At 34.2% G+C, this 14,381-nt stretch overlaps 1 protein-coding gene across 4 annotated transcripts in view; it reads right to left on the bottom strand.

Annotated features, from left to right (window-relative positions):
* The window catches only part of LOC150095087 (ataxin-3-like), a 156,510-nt gene that overhangs the window by 39,041 nt on the left and 103,088 nt on the right, over nucleotides 1-14,381 (bottom strand). For all 4 annotated transcript variants that reach the window (XM_090411688.1, XM_090411689.1, XM_090411690.1 and 1 more), the window contains exon 6: nucleotides 49-162. In XM_090411688.1, the coding sequence (XP_090267814.1) occupies nucleotides 49-162 (114 nt within the window). The remainder of the gene's footprint in view (nucleotides 1-48; nucleotides 163-14,381) is intronic.

The following is a 14,381-nucleotide window of genomic DNA, read 5'->3' as shown; positions in this document are numbered from 1 at the left end:
AGCAGTATTAAACTAAAGCAGCATTACTAGAAATTAAAAATTGCTTACCTACACTGGTAGTGGGTGTGGAAGACTGTTGTTGCACAGAATAGCCACTGTCAGGTGAAGGGCTGTTTATTGGACGGCTTTCTTCTGCACCTTGATTGTTGGAACTCTGGTATTCTGCAAGAACAAATGACAATCAACGAAAATGTAAGTAGAATCAAAACTTATGGATTCTATGTATTTTAGGACAAAAGAGTTAAAAAATGGAATACTATATCCTGTCGTGTGTGTGTATACACACACACACACACACACACACACACACACACACACACACACACACACACACACACACACGACAGGATACAAAATCTGTCACAGATCAGTGCAAAGTATAGCACCAATATATGGACAAATATATCAGAACAGCTAAGTATTGCTCAAATGATGAAAAATGTCAATCTAAAAAAAGACCAACATTTTTTATTTTTAAAGTATTTGGTAAAATAGAATAAACAGACAAATTTGAGTGCTTGCATAACAAGGAAATAAATTTGTAAAAATACAACACTCAAATTTAAATGTGAATAATATGTCTTTGGTTCAATTTATCAAGTGACCTTATTGTTCAGAACTGACTTAGTATAGAGCAAGGTCATATTTTTTGCCATGTTTTGTTATTGATTTTGTGTGTGTGTGTGTGTTTAAGTGACAGCAGTATAATGCAACGTACAGTAGATGTGCATTATAATGAAAATACGAAGTGGGGAAGGGGTCTGGAAAGTTCTGATAAACACCTTGAACAAAATATAAAGATTCACCCCCCCCAATATGAGTTATAACAAACTACAGAAACGACCAGCCCACATCCCACTGAACCAAAGCTATTTTAAGCTTCCTACTGCAAACAGTAAAAGTGCAAAACCATCATGACAGAGAACTGAATTTCCTAACAAATGACACTACAAATTACGGTTACTGAGAGTAATGATGTGGGAAGAACCGTATAAAATTTTTTGTTTTGTAATGAAAAAGGACGAAAACTAATTTTTTTTGTCACATATAGTAATTTCATATTACTGATATTACATTATTTCAATAAAAAAAATCTATTTTATTTATTTTTTACATTTGCACTGACAGATTTATACTGCAGTTGTTTTAAATGAGATAATTCTGTTTGCTACAGCAGAACAAGGGGTTAAAAAAATAGTGGGGAGAATAAGTCAAAGTAAATTATGACGATGGCATACAGAAATCTGACTACCACACTTTTATAAAATGCACACTGCTAGATGGAAAAAAAAAAAGGGCAAATAAATATTCAGTGTTTAATAGCCAAGTCAACATGATGTCCTACTGAAGTGAGATAAATTTGAGGAGAAAACTGCAACTGGGATCAGTAAAAGAAATGGAAGGAAATCATATGTACTGATGACAGAACACAAAGGACTTGCAATGAATAAATCAGCTTCCTAATTACAGACTTAATGTCCATTATTAGGGCTCTTTCCAATTGGGAAGCAAAAAGGTTCAAACTAGCTGTGCCAATTCCTGCACCGAGACTGACCAATGCAGATTAGCTGTTCATGGCCTGTTTTTTTTTTTTTTTTTTGGTAACTGTGACCAATTATAAAGTTGACTGACTGCTCAAGTTCTCAGGTTATTTTTGATTTTAATGGTAGACCATAGAGATTTTGCTCACTATAAAGATTTCAGGTATGTGGATTAATTTAAGCTATTATAACATTTTAAAATGTACACATTAATAATGGATTTTCATTTTTATAATTTCATACTATTCTAGTTCTCATCTTTATTATACGTCTCCCATTACTGTTTGCTGTACTTTTTCATATTCTGATTCTGTGTGCTTCATACAGTTCCTATGAATTCTTTATATTCTGTTGTCAACATACACTTTTCTGCCATGTCCTTTGTTCTGTTTCCTGCCTTTTTTTTTTTGTCCCCACTAGGAAATGTGTGCAGAAAATGATTAGCACGGAGAAGAAAGACAAGCAATTTTTTGAAATATGATTAATTTATTTGCTTTTTTGTTTTTATGAGTGTGCGATAGCAACTTTAGTTTTAAGAAAAAGTTATAGAGTAATCTACTGTTTATCCAACCTTCAAAACAATGATCCTTCAATTAACCAATCCACCAGCTTTATGGTCAAGCACCATGTAATTTTACTTCATTTATCAGAACATGAAATTGCCTTCTCACTGTTGTTGGATTAACAATAGATTACTGCATATTTCGTATTATATTAGAGACTGTTGGCATGGTGCTAATGAGTAAAAGAAAAATGAATTCCACATACAAACAAATGATCTCATATACTTCTGATTTTTTTGAGTGGTGAATGGAGAAGTTTTGGAAGAAGAAGACGACTTGAGATCTTGAAAGCAGCTTTTATTTCTTGTTGACACAATATCCTTGATATATTGTCTATCATAGACCTTATGTAAGGAGGAGAGATACCACTACTCTAAACTGATTTTTTTCTGTCCATTCGTTTGTCTAGGAGGTTCCTTTAGAATGTTCAACTTTCTTTCGTTTTTTTATTTATTTATTTTTATTATAAACATTTTATGGAAGATTTTGCTGTTATTTGAGTTCTTGGCTTCTTTTCTGAATACTGCTGGAAATGTTATATACCCTATCTCGAAGGGTTTTTATAATACCAGTTTTCTGAGAATGACATGGTGGTACTTAGCATAAATCTTTATTTTACTTTTTCATGTGGTTCCCACCCACGAAAGATTTTTTTTATTATTATTATTATTAAGCTATGCATCCATTCTCATTTGCTCGAATTTATGTAATAGCTTTCCAAGTGATATTCTGTCAGATGCCTTTGAAAAGTCTGGCAGTTTCATGATGCAGCCATCCTTTATCCAATTCTACTGCACCTTATTATAAAATGTGAATAAATTACTAAGACAGGACCTACCTTTTACAAAACTGTGCTAACCAACTTTCCAATACTTTAACCACCACCACCACTCTGAGATACTAATTGGTCTATAACCTACTACTTTTGTCTTGGAGCCACCTTTATGTACTGGAACTATCTTACTCTCTTTCCACTCCCTTGGAATCTTGCCAGAGCTGAAACTTAGATTTAACAACTTTGTCAGAGCCACTGCCAGTTCTCTTGCACATGAGCTGACATACCATTTTATCCCACTGCAGTATTCACATTGATATTTTACAATATGTTGAGTACTTCCAGTTCATCTACCTCAATTCTCACATCAATAACTGCAAAGTCTCCACCTTGACATACCCTTGCAAAGCAATCACTTAGTAATTATTTCTTTGGCTTCTGCCACTTTCCTACCAACAGCACTGTGTAAAATTATCCTTCCATAATCATTCTTTCTCTTATTTGTTATTACATAGCAAAAAAACTATTATGGATTTACTTTGGCTTGCTTAGCTAATTTTCTCTCATAATCTGATTTAACCTTCCTTATCATACCCTTCTTTCCTGCACTTAGTATTGCTCATGAGAATGCAGTTCACCTTTTTGTACAAAAAAAATATCAAAATTTATAAAATGCACATAAATCCAAGGCTGATTGAAAAATATATTTACAATAACTTAAACTAAAAGGTAGATACTTTATATAAGGTGGTAAATATTAATTCTCTGTAAAAACTTTAAAACCAGGTTGACAACTGATGAATCTGATAAACTCTGCTGAAGTGTATAGGGCTCAGAAAATTAAAATAAGGACTGCACTTGCTGGCAAAGTGAGGGCAGGCAATTAAAATGTGAGTGATGGATACTCCAGAGTCACAAAACTCATATACATAGGTATGTCATCACTCCTCTAAAGGAAGAAGTGGATGAGATAACTATGACCTATGCAGGGCCAAACAAGAACAACTTCCTTTGTTCAAACCTAGTACAGTCCAGATTGCCATAATTTAATTTCAGGGTTATTTCTGTTCTACGATAGCTACCATCAGGATAAGAGTTTTTGTCTGGTAATCTGCTTATCATCTTGTATGGAACAGGGAGATGGTGGATGTTTGAGAAACAAGCTGACCTCACTGCATTATCTGCAGTCTCATTTCCCTTAATCCTAACATGGCTTGGAATCCAACAGAAGCGTACAACAAAGTGTAGCTTCCATAACTGAAAGAGGTGCTGAATTTTAGAGAGCAGTGGATGTTGCTATAGCTCTAGACTTACTGTCTGAAGAGAATGTTACGAGTCTGAATTTATTATGTAACTTTGGTAGTGGTAGAATTGATGTATTTTAGTGTAAGCTCACATACAGCTCTGCTCTAAAGTTGTTACGTCCTAGTGGGATTTGTGCAGATATGTTGCCTGGAAAGACAGTAAAAGATCCCACTAGGTCTTTCGATTTTGAGCCATCTGTGTGTATGAGTTTGGTGGTGTCTGAGCTGCGTTGTCTACCACTATTTCTAGAACTTGTGGGAGAGGTATCCGTAAACCAAAGGGTTTTATGGCAATCTGTCGAGTGTTGTAGAGATTCTCCCAGTGTGACAAAAGATAGTTGGATATGTGGAGAGCCCTGCCAGGGATCTTACGTGCAGCAGAAACAGTTCATTTGCCTCAACGTAGACTAGAAATAGATGATGTGCAAAATGTTTGTTGCAATTATGATGGCTTGATGATAGGGTCTAGCCATCACAACATACTCTCCCTGGCAGAAGCATATACACTTGAGACCCATAGTTAAGTTTTAATGTTATCAGTGCCCTATACCAAAGAAGGAACATCTGTCAGCACTCTAACAGTTATGAAAGAAGTGCTTTATAGGACTTGTCTCGTAATTGAAGTATATGAGGGAGGAAACTGAGTTTACTGTCAAATATCAATCCCAAGAATTTGGCTTCTGATGCAACTGGGATTAGTGCTTATCCTAGTCGGAGTTTTGGGTGAGGATGAAGACCACGTCTGTGACAAAAGTGCACACAAATTATCTTCTGCTGCTGTGAAAATCCAAAATCAATTTACAAGTACTCATTTTAAGAGATGGTGAATTGGCTTTCTGCAACTGTCTTTCTATGGCCCTCATTTTCATAGGGCAGTGCTTATTGTTGGAGAAAGTTGTTCTATTATGGAGGTGACCTTGACTGCAAAAAGCATGACGCTTAGAACATTGTGGGACTCCCTTTTTTTGGTTATATGGGCAGGAGAAGGAAGTTCCCACTCAGACTTGGAAGATTCAGTTAGATAAGAAGTTTTGATAAAAAGAGGAAGACTAAGACCAAAATTATGTTAGTCTTTCAGTATTCCAAATCTCCAAACAGCATCTTATGCTTTTTTTTTTTTTTTTTTTTTCATATCGAAAAACAACTCATTCTTAAACTGGTTCCAAAGTTTCACAGAACAGGAGTCAACACTGAAGTGAATATTTTTAGGAGAATTGAAGGAATGCTATCAGAACTCTTGGATGAACAGGCTTTTTCTGATCACTTTGTAGTGAAAAGTCAAGGGAGCTGGTATTTAATATTGTGTTTGGAATGGTTTAGGCATTTACTATAATCATTTATGCATACATTTGAAGAACATGTATGATGCAAATTGGCTTTTCTGTGGGTGATGTAGAAAAACCCATCTGGGTGTAGTAGCAGTGCTGGGCAAAAGTTATGGCCAATTGCTTTTGTATTTTGAACTTTGGTGTTCAAAATACCAGTGTCCAGTGAAAGAAGGTGGAGTTCTTGATGATGGCCAGTTGTGGTATGCTCAACTTCCATTTGTACAGTGTCATTAGATCTTTTAGGAAAGCAAGGCTCAAATAGGGGATGAGAATTTAGCATGGAATGAGGAAAATATGCATCCATACCAGTAAGGATGACTCCAGTGATGTATTCAGCATATACTTGGGTTGGAAGGTCACAGAGGTCATCACAATTGACATTGTTATAATGCCAGACAACTAATGCTTGGAATGGCTATGTGGATGTTGTTCAGTGGGAGAAAAAAACACAAGGTTCAGGTGCAAATTACGTAAGGGTGATACAATGTTTGGAGAGATCACTGATGTGGAAGAGGTTGAGTGTGTCTGGGGAGTGTTTGGTGCATGCATGTGAATTATTCACATATTGTGAACAATATGAGAATAATCTCTCTCATATACCGCTTGTATAATTTATAATCCTTCCTTTTCATTTTCAGATGTATTTACTATACACACATTTGCATTTGATGAAACTTCCATCTGATAAATGATTTAACTGAGATTAATTCTGATCACAATTAAATTATTAATGTGACTATATTTGATGTTCAAATTTGATCATAAAATAAACAGAAAAACAAATAAAACTATACAAAGTTTGTTTGCTGTAGGTATTACTATAAGCAGTCTGCAACAGCATTTCCCACAGCTTACCGCATCACCAGAATATGCTACCACTGATAAAATTGACTGAGGAGTGATGATGATGTCATGTATTCATCTGAAAGTCAGCAGCCACTTTACTGTAGTAGGCTTTGGAATGGTGCAGTATGACTGCTGCTGTCCTTGAGTCAATAAATCACAAACCAACCACTTTTCAATGGCATGTTGAAAATTACCATTGATAAGGCACAATTAAATTTATAAGTTTGATACCATCCTTTGAAAAGTATGAAATGCTTAGAGGCCAAAGGATATTGTGAGTATATTTTTTTTGGCCACTAACTTAATTTTAGAATAAGATTACACTGGATTTTTTTTGGATCAATAAATTTAATGATAAATTATACCAACAAGTTTCACCAACTGGGCTGTTTGGTTTCTTCAGGGCATGCAAACGGTAAAGACAACTCAAAGTCACTAGTACACAGAACAAATGTATAAAATATAAACAAATTAAAAAGATGCATAACATCATACACATGGAGTGTGTGTTTCATTAGTTATTGTTGTGTGTGCACACTCTGTAGTTGGCAGTGAAATTAAATTCTGGCAAGCTTAGCGATCTTATTAGGGTTTTCCATATGTCAGGTAGGATCATTCCTTGATTTCTGTTTAGGCTGTTTTCAAAACAAAGAATCACTGTGGCATCTTTGAAATTGCGACACCAGATTTTTTCTTCTAGATAAGGCATGGAACTTTTGTCCCATTTAATGTGTTGTGGCTTGTGTTGAAGAAGTGGAGGGCTAATCCAGAAATATCTATTCTGTTGTTTTTAACATCCTCTATGTGTTCCTTTTGAACAGCGCTTTTTGATTTTCTAACAAAGATAAATTCCTTCCATCAGAAAATCAAATTCACCTTGGAACTTGAGAAGGATAGACAACTACCATTTTTAGACATCCTAATCAAAAAACAAGCAGATGGACATATCAGCCTTAAAGTCTACCATAAACCAACCCCTACTGGAAATTATCTTCACTTCTCGTCTACTCATCACATTTCTCAAAAACTTAGCATCATACACATGTTCAAAAATAGAGCCACCAGCATCATATCAGAAGAAAAAGACCTCCAGGACGAATTAACTCACATATCACAGACCCTGGTAAACAATGGTTATCCAAGAAATTTAATTAAAAAGATTCTTCATAGCAACTCCACACAACAACAATCTGCCAAGACTTAATATAAATCCTCAGTTACCATCCCTTATGCAGGAACAGTGTTAAAAAAGATTGCCACACTCTTCAAACCTTTTGAAATTAGAGTAACTTTCAAATCAATCAAGACGATCCGAAACATATTAAAGTCACCAAATGACAGCAATGCCTTCTTCAAATCATCATCATCATCATGTGTATCAAGGATTTAGGCCTAGCATGGCCTGTTCCAGCCTTAGAAGTCATCGTTGAATCGTTTAAGAGGACATCCTGGTTTTCTTTTTCCTAATGGCTTGTACTTTAAGGCTTGTTTTGGTAATCTTTCTGTTTTCATTCTTTGAACGTGTTCCATCCATTTAAGTTTATATTTTTTAATTTTTTCTATTACTGGTTCTTGGTTTAATTCTTTCATAATTTCTTCATTTCTTTTGTGATCAAATAGGGTATACTTTGCAGTTTTTCTCATAAACTTCATTTCTGCTGTTGTTAATCTTTGTCTTTTGGTTTTATTGTCCAGATTTCGCTTCCATACATTAAGACTGGTAGGGCTAATGTATTGTATACTTTGGTTTGTTTTTGAACTAGGTTTGGTTTAAATATAGTTAATTACACCTGTTATTTTTAAATATTTTGCAATTTTTACGTTTATATCTTTTTCATTTTCATATTTGATCCTACAACCTAGGTAGTTAAATGAATTCACCTGTTCTAAGATCTTGTTATCTATTACTATTTTAGTTCTTGCTGGATCTTGTCCTTTAAAGGCCATAGTTTTTGATTTTTCTGTTGATATTATCATACCATAATCTTTGGATATCTCATTTAGATCTAAAATAGCTTTCTGTAGTTTATCTTCAGAATTTGTAATTATTATTTGGTCGTCGGCAAAGAGGAGAGTGTTTAAGTTTAATGTAGGAGAAAGTTTAATTCCTTGATGTAAATTTTTATTCCATGTTATTATTATTTCATTTAAGTAGGTATTAAAAAGAGTTGCTGATAGGGGACATCCCTGTTGGACCCCTTGGTTTATCTCTCTCGTATATGATAGCTCGTGATTTAATCTTATTTGTATTTGATTATTTTCATATATACTTGTGATAGCTTTTAGGATATTATTTGGTATGTCTTTCTTTTAATATGTTAAATAACATGTTTCTTTTAACTTTGTCAAATGCTTTTTCAAAGTCAATAAATGCAATGTGTTTCTAAATTGTATTCTCTTCTTTTCTCTATTATTAATTTTAAGCAAAAGGCCGGGTCTATACATGATCGTCCTCTTCTAAATCCATAATGTACTTCTAAAATAAAGTTTTCGGAATATTTCATTAGTTTGCTATTTAGGATTCTGCTATATATTTTGTAACAGGAATTTAGTATACTGATACCTCTATAGTTTTTAGGGTCATCTCTATTACCTTTTTTAAAGATAGGAATCACAATTGCTTTTTTCTATTCTATTGGGGGGATACCAGTTGAATAAATTTTATTTAAAAATAATAAGTCTTTCTTTGAATCTTGTTCCTGCGTATTTATATAGTTCTGAACCTAGTTTATCTTCTCCAGGTGATTTTCCATTTCTTGTTTCTTTCAGGCTGATTTCTAATTCTTCTTTAGTTATTTCCTTTTCATTTTCGTTAATTGTTTGCCAGTTGTCTTTTTTAAAATATTTGTCTGTCCACAATTCTGTGTAGTAATTTAGAAATTCTTCTAATTTCAATTCAGTGTTTAATTTTATGTTTTCTTTGGTATCTGCAATTAAGTGTTTCAAAATTTTATATACATTGGGTCTTATTTTATATAAATCGTGTTCTAAATTAGAAACAAATTTGTTCCATGATTCTCTATGTCTTTTTCTGACTTCTCTTTTAGCTATGGCTCTTATTCTTTTATTCATCTTCTAATCTTTTACTGCTTAACCATTTGTGATATGCTTCTTTTTGATTATTTCTTTCATTGTATCATCCCAGATCTTCAGTTTTTTCCTTTTATTGAATATTTTGATCTTTCCTAAGCTTTCATTTGCTGCTGCATTTAGTATCGTTTTTATATTAAGCCATTCTATTTCTATTTCTTCAGTTTGTTTTATTTTATCTAGATATTGGTTAATTCTTTGTTCATATAGCCATTGTACATTTGTGTCATTCAATAGTCTAGTTTTATAAACAAATGTTTCAATTTTTCTTTCTGTTCTTGTTACTTGTAGCCATTTAGGTGGTAATCTTAATTTTAACAAATTTAAAAATTTTAAATTTTATAATTTTAAATTTAAAAGAGGCCTTCTTCAAATATGCTGGAATATACAACGTCGCTTGTTCTTGTGGTCTAAACTACATAGGTCAGACATCAAGAAGTCTAGAAATAAGAAAAAAGGAATACGTAGGGGATGTTAAAAACAATAGAATAGATAGAATCGGATTAGCCTTCCACTTTTTCAACATAAGCCACACCACTGAATGGGACAAAAGTTCCATGCCTTATCTAGAAGAAATTATCCGGTGTCGCAATTTCAAAGAAGCCACAGTGGTTCTCCGTTCTGAAAGCAGCCTAAACAGAAATCAAGGAATGATCCTACCTTACATATGGAAAATCCTAATAAGATCGATAAGCTTTCCAGAATTTAATTTCACTGCAAACTACAGGGTGTGTACACACAACAATAACTAATGAAACACACACTCCATGTGTATGATGTTATGCATCTTTTTAATTTTGTTATATTTTATACATTTGTTCTATGTACTAGTGACTTTGAGTTGTCTTTACCGTTTGTATGCCCCGAAGAAGCCAAACAGTCCAGTTAGTGAAACTTGTTGGCATAATTTATCATCAAATTTATCGATTAAAAAAAAAACCCAGTGTAATCTTATTCTAAAATTAGACCAAAGGATAATTCATTAATGAGATTTTTTCTTTGAATTAAATGAAACTAAATGGGCAACTATTTGAATTTTATATCTGAATTAAAAATTAAATAAATCTGCTGCCTTTATTTCCTATGGAGAGTAGATGAAGCCATTTTAGGCCTAACTCTTTTGGAGATTGAGGGACCTCTGCTGTTATCAATCAGAGATAGCTGGCCTAAGACTATCACTAATTTTAAATAGCATTCCGTGAAAAGATGTAGATAAGTGATGCCATCTCATGGTCCTTAACCCAAACACAATATATTACTGTCTGAAATAGTATAGGTTCTATGGTGAAGTCTATTTTCTTGAGTTTACAGGATGAAAAAACCTGCTTGTTATGCCAGAGATGAACTAACTTGAGAACCACTCAAAGAACAGGTAAGAAAAATTTCCTCTAATTGGAGACTAGAATCAAATTCAAAATTTCTTTCTTCAGGCAGCATAATGCTATGGATGCAAATGCAATTTTAACAAGACTACACAAAAAATTAAATGTATTTTGAAATACAGTGGATTTTGGTTAATTGGGCAACATTGAGAACAGCATAATTTGGCCCAAATAAGCAGCTACCCCAATTAAACGAAGTTGCACATCAAGAGAGTAAAAGGTGTATGCACAGAAGACAAAATATAAGTTTAAACCAGTTTTTGTCTATTATATGAGGATGGTCTGAAAAGTTCTCTGCCTAACAACAAAAAAACAAATTTATAATTTCAAAATTATTTTTATTTTTCAACATAATTTCCCTTAAGACTAATACATTTATTCTAGCAATGATCCAGCACCATTATCGAGTCCCTGTAGTGGTTTTCAGTAAGATCTGCAAAATACCGTTCTACAGCTGCAATCATCTCTTGATTCAAAGAAAAACGCTGACCAACAAGGAAGAGTTTTAGTTTTAGGAAGAGATAACAGTCAGAGGGACCCAAATTTGGGGAATGGGTGGATGTTCCAACAATTCATAGTGCAGATCCCTTAATTTTCCCACTGCCAAAACACCTTCGTGCGCTGGTGTATTGTCCTGATGAAAGATGATTTTTTTCTTCTGCAAACTGGCTCTTTTCTCAAAAATTTTTTCATCTAGTCTTGTTAAAAGATCGGAATAATATTCCCAGGTAATATATTGTTTTACCCTTTTCAAGATAATTAATAAACAAAATACCTTTAGCATCCTAAAATACTAATGGCATGACCTTTCCTGCTGATTGGATTCTGGTGTGTAATGGTGAATCCAAGTCTCATCCACAGTAATAAATAGATGCACAAAATCAGTTTTATTCTTGTTAAAACGCTCCAAGCACTGTTCAGAGATTTTCATGTGAGTGCATTTTTGATTTGCTGTGAGCAAGCACAGCAGCCATCTTGCACAAAGCTTTTTCATTTGCAATTCTTCATGCAAAATATATCCTACACTTTCTTTTGAAATGCCTATAGTCTCAGCAATTTCATGCACTTTGACTCGCCAGTCATCCAATACTATATCGTGCACTTGATCAATGATTTCTGGTGTTGTTACACTTTTTGGATGTCTTCACGTGGATCATCTTCAAGGCTGGTACGGCCACGTTTAAACTCAGCAGCCCATTTCTTAATTGTCAAAAATGGAGAAGAGTACCCATAAACTTTTATGAACTTCGAATGAATTTCTTTTGTCGTTAAATCTTTTTTTAAAAAGAATTTTATAACTGTACAATACTCAATTTTATCCATTTCAAGGGATACAGACAATACTTTTGCTTCAGATAGCTCTATAAAACAAACTACTTGATAGAATGACTTATAATTTCTCATGGATGCTTGTGACAGATGTACCAACTTAGAAAAAAAAACTTGCCGATAGTGTTGCCATCTATGGTCAAGGCCGAGAACTTTTCAGACCCCCCCCCCCATAGCAGAATTATTGACTTACAGATAAACTTAAACAATTGGCTTTAAATAAAAGTAAATATTTGCCATAAAAATAGTTTCATTTATATACATATTAAACACGCATGCAGTTTTTAGCAGTTAATACTGTTGTGGAACTGATCAAGGGTAGCCTGTCATTGTTTGTTTTTTTTTGATCAACTGCAATTAAACAAAATCAGTGCAGATATAATATTGCCTTTCTGTGAAACAGTCATAGTATATTATTATTTTGGTAACCTCCATGGAATCAACAGACTTGTTGTGGCAGGTCCACTCAACTAACAACATGTCTATCATAATGAGCGCTGAAGTTATTTACACTACCTGCATTCACAATGTACTGCAGCAATGTATTCCACTCACTAACAACTTTCCATGTAAAAAATGTTTGTAGAGAGGTATTATTTTGCCTTCTTTCCACTCCTTAGGCACCTCCCCCACTGCAAGAGTTTCATTAACTAACCAGGTCAAGGGCATTGCTAACTCTTTTGCACACATTCTTTACATGGTGATGCCATCCATTTTGACAGCCTTATTAATATCTAACCCAAGCAACACCTGATTCTTTCACTTTAATTCTAATCTTTGTCTCCCTTATGCCAGCCTGGCTGGCTGAGTGGTTAGCATGTCCGCTCTCCAGTCAAGAGGCTGCAGGTTCAAATCCCGCTGTGGGCATGGATGTTTGCGATTGTCTGTGGAAATACTAGTGGTGGTGGTCGGCGGTAGATGGCACTGGTGTAGTTGCGGTCAGTTGGTGGATTGTGAGTGGTGGAAGCAGAGTTGTAGAGTAGATACCTCCCTCGAAGAGTCTTCGGACTCCCTGGAGGTGACAAATAATAATAATAATAATAATATTTCCGTTGTATTATTTGCTATGGTTACTCTGCTGCCATAACTGTCCACCAGCGTCAACCTGCCATAATTATTTTTTCTTGTTTGCAACATTTGCAGAAAAATTCCTTTGGATTAGCTTTGATCTGACTTGTGAATCTCCTCTCATATTCTACTTTTTCTTTTTTAACTATGAATGTCACTTTTCTGGTCTGCAGTTTATATTCTTCATGCATCTTAATCCAGTAATAATCTTTCTAGCATCCTGGGTAATCACTCATTCAAGCTTGGGAGTATTACCCTCACCACTTTCTTGTTCTTCTAATGTCCTCTGATGCTTTACTGCAATTTCTCCTCAAAATCTTCATTTTCATTATGGTATTGAAGAAGACTGTCAATGGATACAAATGCTTCATGGTTTCTGATGTGACTCACGTCCGATGCAATGTCATTTTTACTATCAATCATATCTAGCATATCCATGATTGGATGATTAAAACCACAGGCAGATGCAGTTTTGAATGGTCTTGTTGTTTATTCCTTGCCAACTATTGGTCATAAACTATTACTTGTAAAATATTAACTTTTATATCGACATCCTTAATAATTGTCCAAAAAAAGTAAATTTTTCTTATTTCTGTAATTTGTAATTCCATATCCTAACTCAAACTAATTCTTAAAAAATTCAGATATTATCCATGCATGTTTGTTCTCGTGGTACTGAACTAGTAAACTCCCCATTCTAATCCATTAAAGCATTAAGGCCTGGCTCTTTCATTTACTAGTTCCTGGCATATTTGAACAGCATGACATGATCTATTGCTTTCAATGATCCAAGTAGTGCATCATGTTTATAACACAAAGAGCCACTTGGTGTGGCACGAGAAAGTAGCTCTGTTTCGTTGGTATTACATGTATCATCAGCATTAAATTTCTAAATCAAAGATTACATGACTAAAATAAAGAGCCAAAAGGCTTCACTTCAGTAATGCAAGATTGTATAAGCAAAGTGGATATTAGATTAGGGCAGCGCACTGAGGCAACTTGTGAATGCTGGGGAGTGTACTCCTGTAAGCTCTATGGTCAACTTACCTTACAAAACTTTCATAGTTTCTACATTTGGTTTTGAAATAATGCTGGATCTAATATCCACTTTGCTTATATCAAATATTACATAATTTTTCTAACACCCTATGTAGT

This window comes from Typopeltis vanoorti, chromosome 21, assembly GCF_054136105.1.
Source record: "Typopeltis vanoorti isolate ZY-2024b chromosome 21, IOZ_Tvanoo_1.0, whole genome shotgun sequence".
NCBI classification, from domain to species: domain Eukaryota; kingdom Metazoa; phylum Arthropoda; class Arachnida; order Uropygi; family Thelyphonidae; genus Typopeltis; species Typopeltis vanoorti.
This window is presented reverse-complemented; position numbering and strand designations above follow the sequence as displayed.